At 34.2% G+C, this 27,929-nt stretch overlaps 1 protein-coding gene across 1 annotated transcript in view; it reads right to left on the reverse strand.

Annotated features, from left to right (window-relative positions):
• The window catches only part of LOC145243389 (proton-coupled zinc antiporter SLC30A2-like), a 68,768-nt gene extending 41,230 nt beyond the window's left edge, over positions 1-27,538 (reverse strand). The window contains exons 1-2 of the mRNA XM_080106228.1: positions 27,221-27,538; positions 4,032-4,060 (exon numbers count right to left, since the gene is read on the reverse strand). Of these exons, the coding sequence (XP_079962354.1) occupies positions 4,032-4,060; positions 27,221-27,282 (91 nt within the window). The 5' untranslated portion in view covers positions 27,283-27,538. The remainder of the gene's footprint in view (positions 1-4,031; positions 4,061-27,220) is intronic.
• Positions 27,539-27,929: the final 391 nt, after the last annotated feature.

Raw genomic sequence — 27,929 nt, forward strand, 5'->3', positions numbered from 1 at the left:
GTGCCTAATTTTGTTTTGTAAAATTCTTGTTTGTCAAAATAAAATATATAAATCAACAGTTGATTGGCAACAATGAAGTGACTTGCATGACAACCAACAAAAAAGATGCTTGTTGCTTTATGAAATATCCAAATATTTCATTCATATTGTCTTACTATGTCCTGGCAAAATATAAAATACTGATTTTTATTTTAAAAATAAATAATAGAGCATCAATTCTGAACAAAAACCAGAAACTAACCCATTTCACTGTAAATAGTTTAGGTGATTAAAATAGGATGTAACATGCCTTTTTACATGAAAATAAACAAATAATCGTTAAAAAATTATTTTTTCACAAATAGGTTGGTTAGTTGTTTTTGTTTTACAGCATATCAACCCTTTTCAGGTTATTTAATGCTGAATCCAAAGGTTTTGAAGAAAATTGTTTTTAATAGAATATATTTGTTGTTTTCACGTCGGTTTCTATTTAACCCATAGTTGGAACCCTAACAGGTACTACCACTCCGGGTCAGAGTGGACCTGGGAGCAATGGTAATTAAAGGGTGGCTCCACACTCCCCAAAGCCCACAAGCTGGGGCCTCACCACTGGATATAGTTTAAGGTCATATCCAGGACCCCCATTGAGGGACTTTTATCCTCTGCAGGGGGGCAGTCAGCGTATTCTAATGCCCCACCGACAGAGCCTCACAAATAGGTAAAGAAAAGCAATTTATCTAAGTTTTCAATAGGGGTTAGACTACCTAAAACATAAAATTTTAAGTAGTAGCACCCCCATCCTGACCATCATATTAAAATAAATTTATTTATGTAAATGAGTATTGTTTTCAATCAAATATCAAATAAAATAGATTTTTGTGGGGGCAAATAGGAGCTCCCCCCGCTCCCCCCCCCCAAAAAAAAAGTAAAGATGATTGAATGCTAGTTCAATCATCTGAATTACAGCAAAATTTGTTCAGTTTCCAAATAGTAGAAACAATAAGCAAATATTAATCTGCATCTAAAATAAAATCTAATTAATTAACTGAAGGAAGATAAGAAATGAGTTTTAAAAAGTTGGATATTTTTTTTATTATGCAAATGTGATTGTTCATCTCATTCTAGCCCAGAATTTCCCCTATATTAAAAAACAAAATATATAAAAATCAGTACAATGTATGTACCCATGATGAAGCAGAAATTATCATATTCCAAAAACCACCTAAATTGATCCAGTAATTTTATTTTTTATAAAAACAATCATTTTTAAGCGATTAATGCCATTCGTAAGCATTACAATATAAATCTAATATGTGCGAATTATTGTAGAGTTAACTAGCTTGTCTTTTGAGATTTTTTCAACAAAACAGGTGAGACAGTTATTACTAGGATACCCCTAAAATTTGATTTTCTTATTTAAAAATAAAACTACTTGATCAATTGATTTTTTAAATATATTTTCATTTAGTTGCCGGTACATAAATCATACAGATTTTGCTCTTTCATTTTGTAATATAATGGGAATTTTGGACAGGTTATTTAATGCAGAATTCGGTCATTTTGGAAAAAAGGTTTTATGCTTCAAGTTCTTCAAATATTTATTTGTAGTGTTTCGTTTGCTTGTTTTGTTTTATGGCATATCAACCTTTATTAAGTTGAGTTATTTTGATAAAAGTTTGTACGCTTCAAGTTCTTTATATCTTCAAATATTCATTCATGGTGCTTAGTTTGGTTGTTTTATGGAGAAAATTGTTGTTTTTGGCTTTGCAGAACATGATTGAGTTTTGCAAAGGGTAAAGAAAAAGCAATATCAATGGTTTACATCAGGGAGGCAATATCTGGCAGCATTAGAGCCTTGCTTGGATCTTGTACCATTTTTTTCTGCAGCTTTGACAAATTTCATTGCACGAACAAAAGAACAGCTATAATGTTTCCTGTTAGACAATACTTTTTCCTCATCACAATTCTCCAGTTTGTCTCTTATCGCCTTTAAGAAGCACTAAAGTGCAGCTAACATTTCTGAAGTTTGGAATCCATCATGGATCCTTATAATGCAGGTCATTCTTCTGATATTCCAGTTATCTATTGTCCCCAGTTCTCAAAACTCACCAATAATACACAGAAACATTGCACTTTATCACTATTAAATACTTCAAATAGTTCTAAAATAATTTCTTTTAATTATAGCAATATCTGGATATACAAATGCACTAAGATACGTTTTTTTTTTTTTAAATACGATATATTGTATCTATATTTACATCCTAAGATTTTTTATAAAATCGCATGATGCCATCGGTAGGTTGAAGAGCGTTCATTCAGCTACCCGAGTCGATCTGAACATTAATTCGGCACAAAAATTTCTCTCTCTGAGTATGTTCACTTCACTATCATCATATGGAAAATGTGCTGTGTGTTTATGATTCTCGTGTTTTTCTTTATTTTATGAACATTTATTGTGTGAACCATGGGTCCTAAGTCTAACAATGGAGATAAGAAAAATACAAGAAAATGATCTCAATGGAAATAAAGCACGAGATAATAGGAAAGCATAAATGAGGTGTGAGAATCTGTGTGTATATTGTAAGCTAGGCTATGCTGTAATAGCCCTCTACCTTTACCTCCTCCTAGCTCATCTTTGTTAGCTGCTCATCCCTGTCTCCATAAGTTGGTTACAATTTTATTCTTTACATTTTATTCTTCCTTTCTGTTACATTAAGACTTAAATATTAAACATTTAGTAAGTTCATTCAATGTTTTTAGTTGTGCATAATCTTTCCCATTTTTAGTTACCATATTGTGTGTGTGTGTGTGTGTGTGTGTGTGTGTGTGTGTGTGTGTGTGTGTGTGTGTGTGTGTGTGTGTGTATGTATAGTAGCTTTGCTGCTCTCCCTCCTTCCTTGCATGCATCCCATATACTATAACACTCATTTACACGGTGAGTACAACTATTTTAAAAAAGTTTTTTTTTATTATTATTATTAACAATTATTATTATATATCAATTTCCATGTCATTACTTTCTTTCATGATTGTGTAATTTGAGCATAATTCAAGCTTGTTTTGAGTAAATTTTTTACCTTAGGAAAAGATTAATTTTATCTCTCTTAATTCAAATGGGAATAATTATTTTGAGATGCAATTTTCTTTTGAGATGCATTGGTGGTTATGGAACGAACTAAATTCTTATCTCAAGGTATTACTGTACTATTATTTTATTAATAATTGCCACATATATAGCCTTCTTGAAACCAACGAGTACTTTACAGTGGACAGCAACTCAGTATAACCATCTGATTGAGTAAAAGTTCTTTTTCAATATGACACGGTTTTCACCAGAAACATACCCAAAACCCGTCAGTTTTGGGCAATTCGTTCTTTATGCAGACTATAAATTAGCTACTTGTTATTTCGAGTTGTGCATCTGATTCTGGGAAGATTCATAAAACCGTTATCTTGCTCGTACATCTTTTTTTTTGCAGCTTCTTAATAAATTTTATTGTGCGGACACAGAACACCTGCTATCAATCCTTCTTGCTAGCCACTGTTTCCACATCTCCATTGCAATTCCTTAGCTTACATTTTTGTTGTGGACCGGTGAGGGTCCGGAAGAAAGACACAACTGGTTATTTAGTGAAAACAAAATATATCGGAAAGAAAAGATAAATAATAAAGAGAGTGGTTGTGCATCAGCAGAAGAGTTCATTGTTATCCATAAGGTGGACACCACAATAATTTTTAAGGTTTCAAGGAATTCACACTTCAGCTATGATTGCTAATCTTAATCCAGTTTACTATTTTCTAATATTTCAGTGCTTTTTAGTTTTCAGCTCTCAAACACAAACAGCTATCCATAGCACTTTATCACTATTAAATACTTCAAATGAATACATAAAAAAAAAATATCAAATTTGTCTAAAAGTACATTATGTATTCACCATCCTAAAAAAAAAACAAAAAAAAAAATCACTCTATACTAAAATTATACAATAAAATACTTTGCAGGTGATTGTTAGAATGTGAAGAAAAATGAAAAGAACGAGTGTACTCACTATTACTTGCGTCATCACTGTGAAAGGAACTGAAAAAAAGAATAACAAGATAATTAAATAATGAAAATAAAAAGCATTTCCAACAGTTTTTAATTTTTTTTAGTAATATTTAAAGACAAACATTATTTAAGGAAAAGATAATGAAATACAACATGAAAAGAAACTGGAATCTTACGAAGATCTCCATCATTCTAGTAATTATAGAAGCAACCAGATTCATGAAAAATAACTTTTTTTTAAATATCCGACAAATATACCAAGCAAACCAAGTACAAGAGAGATCTAAACAACTGCAGTTATGATTAGAATCTTAAAAAAAAAATCTCTCAGTTAGAATACACGAGATAACAAGTGAATGTCTGGTAGGATACCCCATCTCCAGCTAAAACAAGATAAGAAAATTAAAAAAAAAAAAAAAAAAAAAAAAAAAAAAATGCATACACTTTTTTTCTAAGAAAAGAAAAATGAAAGTCACATCAACATGACTAACATCCCAAATCAGTATTGATTATTTTGACCAATGTAACCTTAGACCTTTTTCAGGTGTATTTTGTCGAACTTGGGAATGTTTTTGTAGAACTAGGGAATTTGGACGGTATTTCGAGCTGAACTCTTTATTTACTTCACGGGGGGGGGGGGGATGCTCTTGTTCCGTCAGCCATGACTGGATAGAGGTCCTAAGTATATTACAATTGTATATCTGGTCGGCCATACTGAGGATTGAACCTTCAACCTTCAGGAGAATATCCCTTTTTTACAACTGATTTCTCTGTGTACTCTAACTACTGTGTCATGGGTCCTTGCAGACAATTCTAGTATGAATTTTAGGAGCTGTAAACCTATTTTTAAGCCCACCTCCCTCTTTAGGAAGGACTTTATGGCCTTCGGGCCAAGATCAAAGTGTAATATCTGTTCCGGCAGATGCTGCAATCAAAGACCATTGCCCTTGCAGCAATCTTCTGGTCCATGTAGGGGCAACCCTACATACCAGCTGGCAAATCACTATCCAGCTCCCATTTCCCACCTCTCGGAAGCTGGTCCCCTTTTCCCTTCCCCCTCCCCCTCTCTCTCCACATTAAAAAACGGCCTTGTGCCTAATTTGCTCAGTGGCGAAGCAAATAAATACAGCCTTACACCTATTTTATTTTTAGTTGTAAATATCACTAATCTATATACGAAGGGTGTGCAGTAAGTAATATCCCTGATCCACTTCCCATAGCAGTAGAGCAACAAAACTTTGCACAGTTATTAGTCTTTCTCTACATAGGAACCACCCAGACTTATGCATTTCTCCCATCGTTTGATGCCGCTCTGGAGACCATTTTTGTAGAACACCCCAGGTTGGTCCTCCAACCATGACGTGACTTCAGAAATCAAGGCTGCATCATCTGGGAAACGCTTTCCTTTCAAAAACAACTTGATGGCTGGAAAGAGGTGAAAGTCAGAGGGTCAAGGTCAGGAGAGTAGGGAGGATGGGGAAGAATTTCATAACCACACGCCTGTGCTTCTGATCTGGCAACATGCGAGTTGTGGACCAGAGCGTTGTCCTGCAGGAGGAGGGTACCTTTGCTGATCTTGCCCCGCCTCTTGATTTTGATAGCTTCCCTTAATTTCTTCCAAAGTGAAGCATAATAGGCTCCTGTAATTGTAGTACCCTTTACCAGGAAATCTGTCATCACTACTCCGTCATGGTCCCAGTAGACTGTGAGCATGACCTTGCCAGCGGAGGGCTGCACCCTTGCCTTCTTTGGAGGTGGCGAGTTCAAGTGCTTCCACTGCATTGAGTGGGTTTTGGTCTCTGGATCAGAGTGATGGACCCAGGTTTCATCCTGTGTAATCAGTCTTTTGAAAAACTTTGACTCCTCTTCTTGGCACATCTCCAAATTCATCCTTAAGCATTTGACGCATTCTCGCTTCTGGAATGGTGTGAGCAACCTGGGAATCCATCTGGCAGACACCTTATGCATATGCAAATGGTCATAAATGATAGTTTCCACAGACCCTGTACTAATCTTGACATCTTCGGCTATTTGGCGAATAGTAATGCGCCGATCTTCCAAAATGACAGCCTCAACTTGACAGACAGATGCCTCATCAATGGCAGAAGGCGGGGGGGGGGGGGAATGTGACCAGATCTGGGAGATGTTTCCACAGACTTCCGGCCATGTTTGAATTCACGATGCCAGCGTTTTACAAGGTCATATGATGGGGCATTATCACCATAAGTTTCTTTCATTTCATCAAAAGTCTCCTGTGGTGTGCGTCTTTTCAAATACAAAACCGGATCACTGCTCGACATTCAACAGGCTTCATTTCACAACTGACTCAGTTCAAACACCTGTAAAACAGAAACCACAATTAGTTCAGAGCTGTAATTTGCCACATAACTTGTATAGATATAAATAATTGCACATGCAAAATTTCAGCTAGATCAGACAACTGGAAGTGGGTCAGGGGCATTACTTATTGCACACTCCTCGTATAATTTTTTTTACTTATTACTTGTATATATATCATCTATTATTTATAATTAATGGTTCTTAATTATAGACAGAAGAATGGTGGAGAGTAAGACGACTCAAAGAAGCAGCACATATGCTGGGGAATAACCAATTACTAAGTATAACTAGTATAGAATTTAATACAATATGGGAATCATTAATTTAGATGAAAATATATTTGGTAGTAATTATTAAAGAAAACGTTATCATTAAATATTTTAATCCGTTGGGAATTACAGTGCAGTAAATGTATTTGTATAACAATTCTTCATTAGACAAAATCTCCATTTAACATTTTCTTTCAACTTTTTATACTACACACTGGCTTTCTTTGAATAGGTGAAAGAACTGCTGGAGATTTTACATTTACTATGCCATTATTTCCAGCAGCTTAAAAATATTTATTATTTATATAACAATCCAGTCAAGACCCCTTTGAAGCCAGAAAGACTCTCAGGAATATGCAAACAAACTGCTAAACAAACTCTTTATTTCAGTATTTTGTCCCTACTTGCCACGGTAGGTACATCCTTAAAAGTTTACTCCAACCCTGGGCAAAAAGCCTTGACAGTTGAACAAGAGACTTTTATAGACTTTTAAACACGTTTGGCAACCTCACCTCACTCAACGAATGCAAAAGTATACTTCATAGATGCATACATTATCTCTTTAATAAAACTTGGGGAGGGGGCACATATTTTCATGCCTATTCATTTACATATGTAAATGTATGTGGTGCCATCCAAAACCAACATATTTATGCAATTTCATCTCAAGCAAAAAACATCTATTTCACCTAGGAATATTCCTTGGATAGTTTGAACTTTCGTTTGTTACACACTTCCTTTTTCATTCTCTTAACGAGTTATTAAATTAAGTAATTTTACATGGATAGACTTTGTCATTCTTTCTTTTGATAATGCACGATACTATAGACTGGCCACCTCTAAAAAACTAAGACCACTAGAAAATGAAAGGGAAAAAAAAATTGCTGAGTCATTGAACTTCACAGACCAATGATGCCATAACAATTATTTTTTAACTTTCTGTGTGGTCCAATAAGGATGTAGAAAGCAGACTGGATGTATCCATTTTCAAAATAGTAAGCTGAAAAAAAAAGTCGAACGCATCTAATTTCCAACTGCAAATAAATATATTCTGGGGACACTGGTTGTTGAGGGGCAGATTGGCAAGGAACTCTAACAGTGAAAAATAGAAAAAGGATCTCGGTGTGAGACAAAGGTTTCATTGAGGCTGAGGTAGCCAGACAATGGTCAACAGACTGTGTTTGGATCCTAGCCATGGTGGCATCACACACACGAGCACAACTAATTTATACCTAGGATTAGTCTTGTACTGGTTTTATCATAATGTGACCACCAAAACGATCATAGGACCATACTGCATCCTCTTCAAAGCAGTTTGAACTTCAAATATTTTAATTACTTGGCCTATTTTTATTAATTTGATATTAATTATAAAAGATTATGTTATAATGAAGTAATTGTTTAATTATTTTTAATTCAAATAATTATTATACCAAATTTTGATAGTTAAACTATAATGATGAATTCATAATGGGTGATTTTTTTTTTTTTTACATAGGAGTCACAACTTATCAAGGCCCAGAGGTCACTAGGTCAATTGTTAGTAATGGAAATTTGGTAAATTAGATTACTTAAGGGGGTGGTCCATAAAGAATTTGTTTAAGTTGGACTTGAAGACAACCAAGTTGATGAATTAGTTTTTATTTAAAAAAAAAAAAAGAAAAAAAAAAGAAAAACTCTAGGCTAAAGTTTTAGCTATATTTTTATTATCTCTGTGATAAATGCATATATAGTGGGTAGCAAAAGTATTTGGTATATTGTTGTTGTTTTTTTTTTCGTATTTCTCCAGAAATATCAAGTTCATTTGAATTAAACTTACACTCAATCTTTGAACAGATATTATCTATTTAAAAATAAAACAAAGATGAAGATATAATTAGTTTACAAGTATTTATCAACAAAAAATGAAATTACTCATATGCAAAAGTATTTAACACACTGTTAAATTTCGTTCTTAAGCAGTCATTTAATCTTGCTACAATATTTCAACCAATCAGAAGGCACTCTAGGGTTTCGGCTCCTTACAGATCAGTTGAAAACAGCTCTCAAACATTGCTCAGGTTGCCTCTTGTATTACTGTTTTAAAATGGGTAAAACAAAGGAATTGACTAAGGATATGCACCAGGAAGTCATAGCAAGGCATAAAAATGGAAAGGGGTACAGGAAAATAGCATCAGAACTAAATTTGGTGGTGAGTACAATTTGGGCTGTTGTGAAAAAGTGGAAATTAACTGGTGGTAAAACTAAAAATCTAAGATGTCTTTGGACATGTAAATTAAATAATGTTCCAGTTTACAATGCCTCCCCATGGGACAGAGTTAGACACCAGGGTCGTTTTTTAACGTGGAGAAAAGGAACAAAAATAAAAATTGTCTCAGTCGTGAAGGATTCCTCCTCCACTGACAGAGAACAAGAAATTGAAGTGCAGCATCTGAAGAAAAGATACTACACTTTGATCTTGTCCCGAAGGCCAAAAAAAGTAAATTAAATAATGTTACTGTTCATTACAGTGCTCATAACCTGAAGAAATAACCATTTCTGACTTGTTCATAAATTCAGAAGGATTTGAAGGAAGCAGGATATACAACTAAAAATTAGCAAATGTGTTAAATACTTTTACATATGGGTAATTTGATTTTTTTGTTAATAAATATTTGTCAACTAAGTATATTTTCATTTCCCGTTTATTTTTAGAAAGATAATATATGTTCAAAGATCAAGTGTAAATTTAATTCAAATTAACTTGATATTTTTGGAGAAATGCGGAAAAAAACAAATGTACCAAATATTTTTGCTACCCACCGTATAAGACAGACACAAACAGACAGACATATAGACACACGCGCGCACGCACGCACGCACACACACACACACACACACACACACACACACACACACACACGTTCAAACTTTTTTTGTCAGAAGTTTTTAATTCCTATCTATATTTCAAAGTTGAAATGGGGGATGCCCATATTCAAACCTGCAACATAATCTCCATTGCCCAATAACAATATTAAAAACTTATCAACTGGTGCTGGTGGAATATCAACAACAATTTAGAAGTCATAGAAAAATGGAAGCACAGTCACACCTCAAATTCTTCCAACAGAAAGAAGCATATTATTAAAATAGATGGACACATGTATGAGGGGCGTGCAATAAGTAATGCCCCTAACCCACTTCCAGTTGTCTGATATAGCTGAAATTTTGCATGTGCAATGAATTATATCTCTATGGGTTATGTGGCAAATTACAGCTCTGAACTAATTGTGGTTTCTGTTTTACAGGTGTTTGAACTGAGTCAGGTGTGAAATGAAGCCTGTTGAATGTCGAGCAGTGATCCAGATTTGTATTTGAAAAGACGCACACCACAGGAGACTTTGGATGAAATGAAAGAAACTTATGGTGATAATGCCCCATCATATGACCTTGTAAAACGCTGGCATCATGAATTCAAACATGGCCGGAAGTCTGTGGAAACAGCTCCCAGACGTGGTCACCCCCTCTTCTGCCATTGATGAGGCATCTGTCCGTCAAGTTGAGGCTGTCATTTTGGAAGATGGCGCATAACTATTCGCCAAATAGCCAAAGATGTTAAGATTAGTACAAGGTTTGTGGAAACTATCATTTATGACCATTTGCATATGCATAAGGTGTCTGCCAGATGGATTCCCAGGTTGCTCACACCATTCCAGAAGCGAGAATACGTCAAATGCTTAAGGATGAATTTGGAGATGTGCCAAGAAGAGGAGTCAAAGTTTTTCAAAAGACTGATTAAACAGGATGAAACCTGGGTCCATCACTATGATCCAGAGACCAAAGCCCACTCAATGTAGTGGAAGCACTTGAACTCACCACCTCCAAAGAAGGCAAGGGTGCAGCCCTCCGCTGGCAAGGTCATGCTCACAGTCTTCTGGGACCATGACGGAGTAGTGATGACAGATTTCCTGACAAAGGGTACTACAATTACAGGAGCCTATTATGCTTCACTTTGGAAGAAATTAAGGGAAGCTATCAAAATCAAGAGGCGGGGCAAGATCAGCAAAGGTACCCTCCTCCTGCAGGACAACGCTCTGGTCCACAACTCGCATGTTGCCAGATCAGAAGCACGGGCATGTGGTTATGAAATTCTTCCCCATCCTCCCTACTCTCCTGACCTTGATCCTCTGACTTTCACCTCTTCCCAGCCATCAAGTTGTTTTTGAAAGGAAAGCGTTTCCCAGATGATGCAGCCTTGATTTCTGAAGTCATGTCGTGGTTGGAGGACCAACCTGGGGTGTTCTACAAAAACGGTCTCTAGAGCTGCATCAAACGATGGGAGAAATGCATAAGTCTGGGTGGTTCCTATGTAGAGAAAAACTAATAACTATGCCATGTTTCGTTGCTCTACTGCTATGGGAAGTGGGTCAGGGGCATTACTTATTGTACACCCCTCGTAAAAGAGCACAGAAAATAGTTAAGATTAATTCTTTGATTTTCTCATAATAGAGGAATTCAGAAATTATATCTAGACACAAAAGGAAAGGGCAGATTCAGCATAATCTCCAATTTGAATTTTATTGTATGCAAAATCGATAGGCAGGCCATATGCCTAGTCAGATGAACACCATTAATACGCTTGTAAAAAATTTTAACCTACATGGCAGAAATTGTCAAACAATAAATAACTGATTCACAAACGGGCAAATAAGAAAACCCATGACATGTCAATCCCATAGGAATAGGCAGCATACGGAGTCTAGAGACAAATCACAAAGTGCCTCGACTGTTAGCAGAAGAATATAAATCATTTATATCCAAGGGATATATCTCTCTGGATAATGATCTTACAAAAAGACATTGACAATTTTGACGGACATAGGTGTGTCACAATTCTTGCTATTAAACAAATGAATGACACAAAAGATGAAAAATGTCACTGATATTTATTAGGTGGATTTTTATCAGTATTTTTTTTTAGTTTTGAGCCATTATCGAGACTACAAAGATGAAAACTTCATTACCACCATTTTGTTGGCATTTTAACTAAGCAACTTGGACCTATTTGTGTTTCAAACTTAATAAGCACTTGAAAATAAGTTAAAACACATGAAATTTATCCAGGTAGGTTGACAAGTAACTTATCTTGCCTTTGGTAACATTTTTTTATATATTTGTTACTTGACCACTTTTTCGGTTTGTTGTCTATGATAATAAATGCTTGAAATTTATCTTTTAGACAGGAGTAGTAGAATTTTGAGGGCACAAATATTACACCCATCTATTACCTTTTGATTATATATCTATTATAAAACTCAAATGACGTTGTAACAAGTGATATAACCCATTTTCCGGTTTACGACATCCGGTTGCACATGCGCGCACAAACATTAACCCATAACAACGTAAACAAATAAACACAAATCGCTTCTTTTGCAGATTTTGACCTGCGCAATGAAATATTAACGTTATTATTTCAAAATTATTATTTAACATGAGAAGAGTGGGGGTGTTTTGCAACTATTCTTTATTACAACTATACTGTCGCTATTTTCTTACAACTAAACAACTTTAACCCGTTGACAAATATAAGAACAATTATAGTAAAGCCAAGACTACTACTACTACTACTCTCTATCCGTCCCTTTTCCTTCTTTTTTTTTATTTTTTGTTTACATTTCTAGACACAAAATAGTTGTGTGAAAACGGTGGATTTGTTGACACATTTACTAATCTGTTTCAATATTAGTTTTATTTTATTTTATTTATTTAGGTTTTATTTTTTTGCTTCAGGTTTTATTAATTATTTTTTTTAGATTTTAAGTTTCTATAACTTGGTTGAAGGATTCTAATATGGGTTTTTCATTCTTATATTTCTCATCAGTAGGTTCATGTGCGTTTTTGCTGTTAAATGACTTTCGTCAGCGTTCGATTCATAGGAAAATCATGTTTAATTTTCGATTTTTTGAGCGATTATTCGGAAAAATAGGTAACTTTACACGAATAGGGAGGATTTTTTTTTGTTCATGTTTGAGTGATCCGTCCGTGATTTTTCATTTTAATATACTTTCATAGAAATGTTTCTGTTATGTAAAAAAAAAAAACTATTTTCTTTACGTCACAAGTGTCATGCTCATACATGAATACCATAGCTAATATAACATACTGACCCAACGGGTCAAGAGTAGTCTAGTATATATATATAAGAAAACGGATAAAAAACAAAACCTAAGAGAAAGAAAAGATTAAAGAAAAAAAAAACAAGGCAAAAATTAAAGAAAATAGATACAGATTTCCATCCTCATTTCTTTTTCTCCAATTGATGACAATCCAGAAGTTTTATTTTATCATTGCAAATAAAATTATGTATATACACCCACATTCATTTTCCACAAAAAAAAAAATCCTGTTTATTCCATATTATTTCTTGCTTCTATTATTCAAATAAATCGCATTTATTATAAAGCCTTGTATTTGGCGTCAGGTTTATTTTGCTGCTACCTACATAAATCTTCAAATCCGAGTAAAACACACATCTTTAATGGGATTAAGTTTTGTTTCCATTTTCACAACACTGGTTTCACCATGCAATAAAGTATTCTGTCATCAATCATATGTAACAAAGTTCCAGTTTTATGGGTATCAGCTTTTATTACACAAACAACTTTCTACTCTAAAAGAAATTTAATACTTTTTCAACATGAAAGAAAATAGACCTATCCTAGCACGCATGCACACACACACACACACACACACACACACACAGTCAAGTGTGGTGGATTTCCTTCGTAAGCTTCATCTGATCCCTGAATATTTATTTTATGAAATTTAAAATATTGTCTAGTTTTTTTAAACATTGAAAATAACAATTTTCCTCCTAAATTCAAAGCAAAGCAAAAGATATTGGCATGACTGGAGATCAACACCACCCACCCCATCTCCTGTGTATTATCATATACAAAACCTTACCACTAATGAAAAAAATCAAAGATCTTTAACACCTCTTAATCTAAAATGGTGGTTCCTTATCCGAGCTTGAAAAATTAATGATAATGTTACCAGTCAAAAGAGACTCATCAAGAGAGAAAATTGTTTTTTCATAAGCAGAAGCAACATCCAGGGTCATCAAAAAGTGAGCAATCCGTTGCAAGGAACCCCCACTCAACCTTTGGTTTGGTTGTTTTGCTTTATAGCATATGAAATCTTCAGATTATTTAATGCCAAATCTAGTAAATTTACAAAAAAAAATTTTCTGCTTCAAATTCTTTATATCTCCAAATATTTATTCATGGTGTTTGATTTTGTTGCTTTGTTTTATGGCATATCAACCCTTTTCAGGTTCAATTATTCTCGCAAAAGGTTTTATGCTTCAAGTTCTTTATATCTTCAAATACTTATTCATGACATTTAGTTTTGTTGTTTTGTAGAGGAAAATTGTTGTTTTGATTTTAGGCGTTGAAGATTATGATAGAGTTTTGCAACAGAAAAACAAAACAATAACATCAATGTTGATGCATTTTAGTCCGGAAGCTAATATCTTCAGACAGTCTGATTTGGTAGGCACCAGACCAACCTTTGGAATCGGCCTTCAACACCATTAATTCAAATGTGCTCCATGTCAGCAAGCTAAAATTGAAATCAATCAGTAAAAAAGACTAACCATTGTATTGTTGCCTATTGGAGAATCCGATCTTTAACGGAGAGAAAATATTTATCTCCGGAAACAATTTCATTTTGAAAAACTGATGTATATAATATTATTCAGAGGTAAAACATCCAATGAATTTAACAAGGCATATACAAGAGTGCTTAATTACAACGTAAAAGCAAGATATACATTTTATTCTCACAAACATTTAGGTATTGCTACACATTCATGAGTATGTTTCAGTATATGTGCGTATATATATAAGCAAGATAAGACACAGATTAAAATCCGATGAAAATCCTAATAGATATTACTAGAGGAAACACTTTCAGGGTGATCCTAGCCAAAAAGGAAAAGCTCAATATTTAAGAATAGAGCAATATATAAATTTAGTTGTTAAATTTAAATTCTGAAATCAAAATATAGACACATATATTCAAGTTAAGAATTTATTGTTTGAGAAAAGGAATATATAGAAGGGGTTATATTAATTTTCTTAACCAATGGATTTTCAATAATGGCTCATATCATCAGAGGAAATGAATTGAAAATATATTCCTTTTGTCAAACAATAAATTCTTAACTTGAATATATGTGTCTATATTTTGATTTGAGAATTTAAATTTAACAACTAAATTTATATATATATATATATATATATATATAAAGTGAGATCTTTGACTTACTTGTAGTTTCATCAAATACTTTTATATGCAAAATCCGATCCCGCATTTTGGTAATTCCTACCCTCTGATGAGAAGGAAAGTATTTCTTCAAAACTCCGTGGATTAAGGACTATCCACTTATCAAGTGTTCCCTTTTCAGATTAAATATGTTTTTAACTCTTTTTCAAAGTGTTTTTTAACATGTTTTATTAACTGTTTGCTTTTATATATATATATATATATATATATATATATATATATATATATATATATATGGAGAGAGAGAGATATAGATAACTAGATATTTTTTTTACTTACAGAATCTAGTGTTATGCTTACACAATCATCAATGTAGAAAGTAAATAAAGTTATTGTTTTTTTAACTTTCTTGGCAACCATCTCAAGCATTTAACTGAAGATTTCACCTTTTTCCTGGCTGTAGGAATTAATTTCTCAAGGATCGGAATCCATTTTCTTCAAAATATAAATACTTTTAAATGATCTTTTCATCCAGAGATTTTGTCTAGTCCAAAACAAAACTATTATTAAATATTTCTCCCTTTTTATGTTTCCCTTGTCATATCACTGTTAAAGTATGATATCCAGGCCTCTTCTCCATATCAGAGAGGCGGTAGCACTCTCTATATAGGGATGGCCCGTACACGCCTATATACGCCTACAAAACAAAACTATCCAAATCTCAACTAAAATCAACTTATAAGTTTCAAAAAGCACATATTCTTACAGAGAAGCGTCTTACGAATCCAGCGAGTGTCAGAACGTCGGTTAAAATGTCAAAAGAGAGCCAAAAAAAAAAAGGGTACAAAAATGGCCAATTGTTCTTTCTTCTTCTGCTTTCTTTTTTCTTTTGAGATGATGTATCTCGGTGTACGAACGGTCTCTGACAACAGTTCAAGCATCAATCGACTGCTCTTTACACGAAGAAGTGCAGTGACCCATCGCTTTTTAGCTAACTCCATAATTAAATAAGATTACGTGTAATAACAAGTTTTAAACACTATATACCCAATGTAGACAGACCACTTCGAACACGGAACTTCTCTCAAAAGGGACAGCTCCAAATAATACACCGGATGCTCACAGACGTTCCAGTTTGCCAGTGGCTTATATTTCTTGGACGCTGAATATTTGAGGTGAACGTTAAGGTTTTTTCTTTAAACAGTAACCCACCAGCGTTAATGAAACCACAAAATCTTTATCTCAGTTGATCAAAATTGTTATAAGAGTAACCTATCAGCAAGTACGACGTCAAAAAACAATGTTATAAAAACAAATAATTCTTCAGATTTTGGACTGTAAAATATGTACAAAATGTCAATGCTGTGACCAGGATTCAAACCTAGGTTAGCACGGCCACAACGTGGGGTCCTAACCTCTAGACGATCACGGCTAACACTGACGTCTGTCGCTCTTGGCAGAAAGACACATGACTACTGTCAAACTATTGAAAAATAAGGAGGAAACTTGAAATTCTCACACATGCGCAAAAATACACTATAGCAACCATTGTTAAATGCAGCTGAATCTCTTCGCTCGCTAAGAAAAGTAGATCAGACCAGTTCTTCTAAGAACTCACCAAACGCCAAAGGAAATAAGTTAAATTAACCGCAAAAGAAACTGCAAGAAAGTCATCTTCTAAGAACTCACTGGAAGCTGACCAAAAAGAATCAAAATCCAAGCCCTAGCCACAAAAATAACTAGATATTGTGGCTACTATACACAATCTACTAATAAAAACAAGTAAGTTTTCTAAAATAAACTACAATAAATTAACCAAGTAACCTCACACTGTCACTGATTAGGACTTCATATAAAGATAACAACTACACTATTGGTGTATATACCGTTCCACACTTTAACTATTGGTGACGGAGCAGTATCTCAATTCTATGAGAGTTGTCTTGCTATAAGATAAGTGATATTATAGTTAGATACACATAAGTGTTATATGTTTACATTTAATAAAAAATGCCAAAGTCAGTACGTAGTAAAAAAGCTCAGAGAAATATAGACTATGAAAAAAACAAAGTCAAGGTATTATCTGAGCAAAAAGAATACTATCAGAAAAATGCTGAAATAATAAAAATTAAGTATCATGCAAATCCTGAGGCAAAGAAGGCTGCCTCATGTTCTGACTCAAAAGCACGGTATAACAGGGATCCCGAGGGGAAAAAAACTGCCTCACGTGCTCTTTATAACAAAGAACCAGAAAAAAAGAAGGCTGCCTCACATGCTGACTCAAAAGCACGGTATAACAGGGATTCTGAGGAGAAAAAAGCTGCCTCACGTGCTCTTTATAACAAAGAACCAGAAAAAAAGAAGGCTGCCTCACGTGCTCTTTATAACAAAGAACCAGAAAAAAAGAAGGCTGCCTCACGTGCTGACTCAAAAGCACGGTATAACAGGGATTCCGAGGGAAAAAAAGCTGCCTCACGTGCTCTTTATAACAAAGAACCAGAAAAAAAGAAGGCTGCCTCACGTGCTGACTCAAAAGCACGGTATAACAGGGATCCTAAGGGGAAAAAAGCTGACTCATGCACAAACTATTATAAATATAAATATCAAAAACTGCCAAATCTTTGCCAAAACGCCAAAGAATGAACCAAGAAAAATTTAATAGTGAAGGTATGAACATTTTAGAACTTTATAATACTCTAACTGTTTTATCAGAGAGGCGGTAGCACTCTATGTAATATAGAACCGATGGAGGACCAAGAGGCAACTCCTAAGGCCCAAAACCCAAAGACCTAAAACCCAGCAGGAAGCGACCTGCTACTAATGGAGGCGGCAATGAGCCGCCTCCTAAAAAAGACAATACTATCATGAATGTAAGTTTAAAAATAAGACTGTAAGTAAAAATACTAATTAACAAGAATAAAAAAGCATTGGAAATGCAAAAGGATATAGGGATGGTATGCCAAAAAGTATACAAACAAGATAGCTATGAATGGCTAGGCACATGGAAATAGAATTGCATCCAAAGTATAGCCCTATAGCTTTTTACAACCGTAATGATGGCACGGAATGAAGATTGGAGAAAAGCTATAGGGCTATACTTTGGATGCAATTCTATTTCCATGTGCCTAGCCATTCATAGCTATCTTGTTTGTATACTTTTTGGCATACCATCCCTATATCCTTTTGCATTTCCAATGCTTTTTTATTCTTGTCTAATATGAGATATCCATCATCTAAAGAGAGTTCAAAGATTGGCTACTCAAATGGCACAATGGATCTGTCCTATGATAGCCAACTCAAAAAGCTTAAACTTTTCTTCCTTGAATGCTGATGATTAAGCGATTATCTGATTTTGGCCTACAATCTCTTTAATGGGCATTATGATATGCCTCGGAACATATTATTCACTCTGGCACTAGAAATAAGACTACGCAAATACTAAATGAAACTTTTTCATTACAGATGGTGTACACTTATAGCGTCCAAATTTAGATTTGTTTTCTATTCAATTATCTCCCTTGTTGAACCTTATGTTCTTTAATAGCAAAATAATTTATCACTAATCAAAGAAATCTAAAAGAAACATCTTAACTGTACTTTTTGCAACGCAAATAAGGTGAAGATAACAAAATGTCAGGACCTAAAAAATGATTTAAAAACAAAATGGTCTCTGAAAGAAATAAACATTATACCGGTTGTGATAGGAGCAACTGGCTTAATAAAAAAGAATCTTCAGAAATACTTAGAAGCAATCCCTAGAAGACCAAGCTGGAATGAAATACAAATAGTAGCCATAAAGAGAACAGCATCTTAAAAGAGCCCTCGGATATAAATTTAAACCATAACAGAATCAAGTGTTCGCTCCAGGAAGGAGCCCCCCTGATCTCTTAAAACTTACTGAAGTTAAATTTAAAAAAAAAAAATGAAATAGACAGCATTGAGCCTTAAGAGTCCAAGAGTAGAATTGTCCTAACAAAACGGCAGATTCACCATATATCAGACAGATTTTTTTTATCATATTGCCACCTGGACTTAGGATTAGTGATAGGATTAAAAAAGGGTATATGTTTATGAATTATTAACTGCATAACTGACACAGAGAAAATTCACTGATAAAATTAGCAAGCTAAAATCTTTTTGATTTGAACAATAAAATTTAAATCATAAAAAAAAAATGGTAAATTATAAGATTAATACATCCAGTTACTCCTTCTCCAAATGAGCCTTTTTTCTTTTTGTTGTCATTGCATATCAACACCTGTAAAACTTAGCATCAACAACAAAAAAAAAGAAAAAAAAAAGGACTTTAGAATTTAGTGTAGGGGATCAGTTTGTAATGTAATGTAAATATTTCTTCTCTTTGCAATTCAACTGATATTATATGTCAGTAAATAAAGATATTACACAAACCTGTTTGAAGGTACGAACAGACTTTATTTTCGAGTATAAAAAAAAAAAAAATGTAAACAACTGAATTGGAAGGAGAGACGATAAGGATAAAATACTGTCATATTTAGTTATCTCCCTTGACTGATAAGTGGTCTTAATTCAATACTGGTTTAAAGCCTTTTTCTTTTCTCTTTTCTTAAGCTAAGGATCCAACTTGAGCTCTCGCTAGATGACTTGAACTGCTTTTTCAGCAACAGAGTTACTGTTGAGGTTTTTAGGGTTACCCGTCTCTATTGAGATATGGTGGATAAGCAGAAGCCCATCGTTTTTGAGGGAATTGAAGCTGGAGGCAGAGTCTGTCCTTACAGCTGCAAATGGATTATTAATAGGTTTAATAGGCAAGTAGGTCTTTAGAATGACCTCCTACAATGTGTCCTTTTTGCTCATCAGGTATAAGGAGTGCAACAGTATATGAACTAACGTCTTCCCGTAAGACTAAATCAGTTGTGTGTTCCTCTTGATGATATCAGCAGCAAACTAGTGCTTTCTGGGAAGGGAGGAGGCTTCACAGGATTGAGACACAGCTATGAGTGGGGACCTGCTCAATTAAATGCATTGGTGACACGAGGTTACAATTTTGGTTCACTGATTTAGTCAAGTCCTAAAAGTATCAGATCACTACCTGCTGCATCTGGTGTTTGGTAGGGTGTCCCAGCTTAATATGCAGTGCCATCAGTAAGACACGCAGAACATGTTATCGGACAATAATTGCATCTTATTGTGGGAGAAGAGTACCCTTCCGACAAACAACTACAAGGCCATTCTAGGCTAATATGGTAGTTTGACGATATCTCTTCACATCCATAGTCAAGCCATTTTGAAGGGCAAATCCCTTGCGTAAAGTGTGTCCGTATCCATCTAAGGTCTGAACATTCATTTTGGATTTTCTTCCATGCAGGACAGCTGGTATAAGGGAGGTATAAAATCCTGATTATCTCTATAAGTGAAGTCTTAAACACTCCTGCAAGGAGGAGTAGACTTGACACATTGGGTGCCTGCACACATGAGCATTACGGTTGGCAAAATCAGCAGGTATGTCTGCTCTGCCAACAAGATGGGTGACAGAAGCCTGGAAACGGCAGACAGTTAACAGGAACGATGTCAATTTGGGGCTGGTTGAGAACTGGCCTTGGCAAAGTTTTTCATAGGCTTGAACACATGGCTTGCTAACGGTGGGGACAGTGGGGTGGTGTTCTGACTGAATCAAGCATGGACCAGCAGAACAGGGAAATACACCAATGTGTTCTAACTCATCAAACTTAAGTTTGAAATCTTTTCATTATATAGGGGAAGTTTGCCTCGATGCTGGGGTGGTCGTGTAGAACCCATCTTAATGGAGACTTTGAAGTAAAGTGATCAAATAAACTATTATACCCAGGTAGATCCTCTCCAAACATATAGTAAAAGTAAGAACTGAGCTGTTGAAATTTAAACTTTTTCTGAAGAGGATAATGTGTTATCTGGATCAATGACTACACAGGAAGTGATGTTGTCTTGGTGTTTGAGATTCGTTAGGTACTTGCCTTGCAAGACAACGTTGTTGGAGTGAACGTGAACATAGCTTAATAGACGTGCTGTGATCTTTGTATTTGTCATGGTACACTGGTGGTATCGGCATCCTGCACTCTGCCTCCTACACTTTGTGATTATAGGTAATGGCCAAGGTTTGACTGATGTGTCCAGAATCCCAACGAGACTCCATGGCAAATTAGTTATTCTCATCATTAGGTATAGAGAGTTTTAAGTACTTGCCAGGCCAAACTGTGATTTAATGGGGAGAGGCATGCAAAACATGAGCATGTCTGACCTGTCTAATGTTGGGTGATGATACAGTTGAACTATACTCGAACTGTGTTGCCAATTCTTGTCTCAAACCTAGCAGGTCTCACAAACAGGTCATTCCTGCACATGAATGAGGCACCACCAAGTATCTTGGTATCAAGATTTTCAATAACCAACCCTTAAAAGTAACACATTATATCCCCACTCTCCAGACCGAGCCTGGTCTTTCCAACCACACTGAGTGGAGAGGATCCGTCTGCTTGTGTGGCAGAGTGGTAAGTTTTCATGATTTTGGCACCCAGGAGCTTTCTGTTGAATGTCGAATCCTATTTTCGAGGCATTGAATGTCGAATCCTATTTTCGAGGCATTTTCGAAGAATGTCGAATCCTATTTTCGAGGCTGTTGAATGTCGAATCCTATTTTCGAGGCATCCTATTTTCGAGTATACAGTGTCAATAGATAATTTATTACTACTGCATTTACTATAAATTATTTTTTTTACGAGTTCACGACTCTTAACTATTCTGTACTTTACCCGAAGAATGTTATATTCACATATTCTGTCCCACTTATATAAAAATTATAAGGGGAGACTTGCTAGCACATGTTCCTCTATTTTATGCTAAAACATCCAGTCTAATATGAAGAGCAGGAATTTCCTGACACAGAATATAAGATGTCTCATGAATCAGCACATCATTTTGAAGGGTGATGAATTGGCAGGCTAATCAAATCACAAAGTGCTAAGTGGAAAGGGACAACACTGAGGGTTAAAGAGTAAGAAAAAAAGGGGGAAGCGAGTCAGTTAAAACATAGCAGGAAAAAGAAAAAGGAATCCTCGCCAATACAGCAAGGTACCCTTCTAATCGAATCCCATTTTCTCCATGTTAACTGATAAGGTATGCAGTTTGAATCCTTATACCCTAAACGGGAACAATTTTCATACCCAATTAGTCACCTTCAAGGAAAGTTTATTTTAATCCTGACAAATTTTATCTCACAAGTTCAACAAAACAAATAATAACTGTTCTGTAATTTGACTAGTAGGTCAATTAATTTCAAGTCAATTCCACCTAGAAGTGACAAACATTTATTTTTGTTGTTTTGATAAGTCCATATCACTTCAAAAATTTAAAAAAAATGTCTCTTATCTTTTTTCTGCATTAATAAATGCATATTACTATATCATTTTCCTTCAAGTTTTCTTGTCTTAACATTTTGATTTTTTTTTTATTTGTTGTGCAGTGAAGATGAATTACCTTCTCCACCTCTGGATCATATCTACTCAAGTCATATCTACGTGCCCCCTCCTCTCCCAATGGGGCCAAAGTGATATGAATATTCTCAACAATAACCGAAGATATAACATTGATGTCAAAAAATGCGGACTCTCTTTAAAAGAGAAATGAACGCACAAAACTGATATACAAGGATAAAAGTAAAGAACTGCTACACTCAGAGCTTTTCAAACAATGGAGTACAAAAAAAAATTGTATTAAATAAATCTTGTCAGCAATAGATTATTCCTGACTTAACAAGGGACAATTGTTGAGCCTTATTAGGAACCAAAAGGCCACAATATTCAAATTCAAACAAGAGCCATCACAGATATCAGTCGCCATAATGCGGGAACTGATAGATAATGTTACTAGCTACGAGATCAGCAAACTCGTAAATACTGCGAGCAAACACTTCAGCAGACTATGTGTAACATCGCACCAACAAACAATAAATAAAAAAAATCTGAGTTGGCATTTTTTTATTTAATAACAAAAGCATTTATTACCATTACTCTCCCGTCTTGACACCACTTAAAGTCTCTCGCTGCCACATGTCCATCTAACCTGGTGAGTGTTTCTCTTTCTTCTGGCCACAGCTGGCCCATTCTTGCCTTCATTTTATGCATCCACCTCCTTTGGCGTTGATTTTTGTCTTTTTCTTCAGATGCAAGCTCGAGCACACTTGCCAATTTACATACACGTTCAAACGCTGCTGCTGCTAATAGAATTGCTTGCCATCCACCCTTCGGCTGCTGCTGATATTTTCATACGCACTCGTATGCGCTCTGTAACATATGGTTTGCTCTTAAAATAGCAATCTTTATGTAACTATGCGAGAAAGTCATTCATTCCAGCCAGGTAATGATATAAACAAATTTTTGTACATTTTCCTAGGCCGCCTGAAAACATCAGGGAATTTTTGTCAGAGTTTCCAGTTTAATTTTTTGGCGTTAGTAGTTGGGCTTTCTAATTTTGACAGAAATTGCTCATAGAGTAGTCCCAAAGGTTGAATTTTTCAATCCAATCCATACCAAATAGATTGTCAGTGTTAATTAGCACATGTTTTAGGTTTTTTTTGTAATCCCATTCAAAATTACATCGAGGACCACTTCACCCAGAATGTTTATATTGTCACCCGTTACGAAATGTGCTGTCTTCTTGTTTAGACGACGCAACATATGCAAATTTATTATCAAGAGGTCGGAACAAAAGTCAAACTTGAATTTTACTGTCTTGTTGAAAATTTTAATAATTACATGTTTGCATAAATTAATATCTTTATTATTACCTGACTGTGTTAGTCTTATTTTATTTCAGAGTTTTCTCAATTTTTCTGCATACCAACAATGTGTTATTTTATGGCCAACTTTACCACAGTTTTTATAGGTTTTCTTCTTTTTCACTGGGTTAAAACCTCATCCAGTGTGGCCTTGATAGTGAATTTTTCAGCCTATTTGTGATTTGTTTGTCATAAATATTTGGTCGTGTAATTTTACTTTTCTCTTTCTGTGGGGAATAGAGTGTTGGTTTGCTCTTGATCTTTTTAATATGAGCAACTCCCGATTCCTCAATCATGTTAGAGTCACTTTTAATGGATACTACTCTCTGGCAATCCTCAGCCAATTTTTTAAGACCTTGTCCGTTCTCCAGTTAAGTTAATGCACAGCATCTAATTTCAGGGTCTTCTGTCAAGACCAGACCTTACATGAAAATAAGACATTTTGAAGTCGTCTGTAAACTTTAAATAATTACAGTGTTTATTAACTATCATCAAAAATGTCAAATAATTTTATTGGTCATCCTTAAATTTATTAAAGTATTTCCATCTCTTTTGAAAAAGTGTGTTGGGCCCAAACAGTTCAAATAATAGTTGGGACTAGGAAAAGACAACTCAAAACACAGTATAAGTTATATTGAAAAAAAAAGGAACAAAATACAAAGTGGTGTCGTAAGCTAGGCTTACTTGTCAGTCAAATATCGGTTCCATATCCAATATACACACGACTACTTGGCTCTTGATAGGATTTGAAAGAGGCCATAAATGGATAGGTAATATTCCCACAATACCTCCCCACGAGGGCAACCGAGGATATAACAACATAATTTAAGAAAGGGTTCTTTAATTGCAAAATTCGAAAACCAAAGTATTGAATTTCAAGAAAAACCAATGATATTCACTTAATTGTCATGTCACAGGAATGAACATATCCAAAAATTATGAAAAACAAGGTAGAAAATTAATAATAAAATAGTTTTCGAAGACAATTAATGAAAAATAAGTTTTGCAAAAAAAAAAAAAAAAGAAAAAGAAAAAGAAACCAAAGAGTTTGAATCGTAACAAAAAAGGGGGTAATTATTTTCTGAAAACTGAAAATCTTTGGCCAATCTTAGCAAACTTAATTTTCGTTAATTATCTCCGACAATTGTTTTCATTAATAATTAATTTTCTACTTTATCGTTTTCCATAATTTTTGGATATGTTCACTACTGCGACATAAGTAAATACCATTACTTAAAATTCAATATTTCGAATTTCTCTATTATAATGAAGAACCTAAGACACGCTCGCAGTGTTACTGAATTTACACAAAAAGCAAACAAAGAATTGTAGAGCAATGTCCAAAGTTAACTTACTGTTTTTCTTTAAAAAAAATAAATTTTTGTAAAAATGTCATTCTATTGTCGGTGCTTGTTGAGATAAAGATGACATATCGATTTTCTTTAGTTTATGTCATTTTAAGCAAAAACATTACATTATGTCGAAAATAGTATAATATCCAAAAATTATGAAAATTATTGAGTAAAACTGATTTGTTTTTCGTAAAAAAAAAAAAAAAAAGTTTACAGCTATAGACAACAAATATTGCACACCATGAACATGTAATCTAAAATATGCGTTCCGAGTTATGTTCTCTGTGTGTGAACTCTTCACCGTCTACTTTATAACATCTAAGAAAAATGCAATTTTACCTAATTTTCTACTCATTGAATTTTCGTAATATTTGAATATATTACTATTTTCGACATGACAATTAAGTATGTAATATTGTATTTGCTTAAAACGTCATATTAAAAAAAATCGATTCGTCAACTACTTCAATAAGCACCCGATTGTCCAAATGTTTTTATCAAACTACAAAATTTAAGATTAAAAAAAAAAACATTAAAAAATCGGTGCTGCCTGCAGTGCAGTGCACTTACTGGTCCGCGCTATTTTTTTAAATCGCATTTCCAAGTTTAATTAAAGTTTTATGATATGTTTTTTTTATTCAATTGTAAGGTTAAAGTATGGAATAGGTACAAAACACCCTCGCCTCCACATGTTAAGAATGGCTTTTTAAATAATTATTTCAGCACGGATCAATAAGTGCACTAGTACCTAAAAATCAAAGACTTTTCGATTTCTTAAAATAAAAAGTTTAAATTTTCAATTTTTTATACTTTAAAAAGAATTTAAGTAGAAAAGTTAAAGTGCATTTAACAAAATAGCTTCTATATTATGCAAACAAAAATAAAAATTAAATTTCAAGTGAAACAAACGGTATCTATGCAATTCAGTTCCCTGTCAAAAGCTAAACACTATACAAGCCAACTGGCAATCCCTTGAAATCGGAATAATGATGGGTTGTGTGATTTCTCCACTCCTTTTCGTGATTGGCCATGGAAATTATCCTACAGGGTGTAACAGATACAAGGAAGGTTACTGAGAAACGACAAGTACTCCATCCTTCCAGAGCTTACATGGACGATATAACAATTCTGGTTCAATCTAAAGTAGGATCTGCTTGGACGTTATCACAGTTTCTTCTCTTGGGCAAGAAAGAAAGCTAAGCTTAAGAAAAGCCGGAGTCTGTCCGAGAGATACATTTTCGCATTGAAGGTGATCCCAATAGTAAAGAAGAAGTCAGTCAAAAATTGGGTGGGTTTCTAACATCATTTTGTTTTATTTCTTATTTTGAAGTGATTATCAAGTCTTTAAAGACATCACGGCCATCTTTTGTTCTCCGGCAGCCTTCAACAGTACTCCTTTTTCGGGCCGAATAAACATTTTACATTAAATAAAAACACTAAAAACTTATCCAGTTAGGTAGAAAAGTAACTTATCTTGCCTTTGATAACATTTGTTTATATATATATGTGTGTGTGTGTGTGTGTGTGTGTGTGTGTAATTTATTGACAACTTTTTCGAATCTATGTGTATAGTAAAACAAACCCATATTTTGTACTTAATCAGAAAGGGACCTTATTTTTGTCGTCACCGGCGTCATGTTTGCTCCGCAGAAACCGAAAATCCAGAACAGAATCTTGACTTTAACCTTAAATATTAACATTTCAGAATGGTCAGTAAACTGCAAGTTAACTTATACAGAATACGGATCGTGCCGAAATAAATACCGTTATTATTTAGAAATCCATTTTTAACACGAGGGGACGTTGTGTATCTATTCTGCACTTTCACCTTTACAATAAACAAAAGATACCGTCAACAAGAAGCATTGAATTTAATTTGAAAATCATATCTAGAAAAAAAATAAACAAAGGCACAGTTCGTATTCTGCAGAAGTATCAAATTAAAAATAGATAGGAAACTAATACCAATTAAAAAAAAATCCTATTAGAAACAAAAATAGAGTGATGGTACAACAGCTCTCGTTTGTAAGAATAGGTTCCTAAATAATAACGTTATTTAGAAACCCATTCTAAAATTGAAGAGGCGGGGGATTTTGTTAACTATTCTGCACCATTTATCTCAGCTAGACTAAAATAAAACATTAAAAAATAAATAAATAAAACTTACTCTGCTTCAATTAGTCTGTATTTTGTCGAAGATATTACATCGCCATTCGAAGCTTGCGTCATCTTAACTTATTTTGTCCTCTTTCGAATAAAATGAACGTTTCCACCCTTTTCTTCTTTTTTTTATTTTGTGACTACCTTTTAGTTGGACGTTTTAACGACTGAGATAATAGCAAATAAAATAAATAAAAACGTTTGATTAGCCTTTATATTTGGCACACGGCACGAAACCTAAACGAACCATGATTTGTTTTTGTTTTTTTGAACACGGTTTCCTTTTAACCTCTGACCTCGATGTCATTCTCGAGAAGTTAGTTTTTTTTTTTTTTTTTTTTTTTTCTTGGGCGAGGATTACCAAATATTATTACAAGTGCTTTGAAAAATTAAACATGTATTAAAATTATGAAAGATCATAATAAATCGAATTTGGAAAAAAAAGAAGATATTATTAAAGATTAATACCCCCCCAATTCCCTCCCAAGAAAAAATTAGATTCTACTTCTTTTAGGCGATTATGCGTGAACTGAACACTATTAAAACCAGGCGAAAAGTTTTTGGTAAAACTTGGGGAGAACGCTCTGTTTTACGGTTGTTTAAAAAAGGGAACGAAAATTTAAATTTTGTTCCGTTTTATTCTTTTTGTTTTTGTTTTTTTTTCTACATGACCCCCAAAAATCGAAATTAATTGATAAAACAATAAAAATTAAGTT

Source organism: Euprymna scolopes, chromosome 22 (assembly GCF_053919585.1).
Source record: "Euprymna scolopes isolate OS-2025 chromosome 22, ASM5391958v1, whole genome shotgun sequence".
NCBI lineage: Eukaryota > Metazoa > Mollusca > Cephalopoda > Sepiida > Sepiolidae > Euprymna > Euprymna scolopes.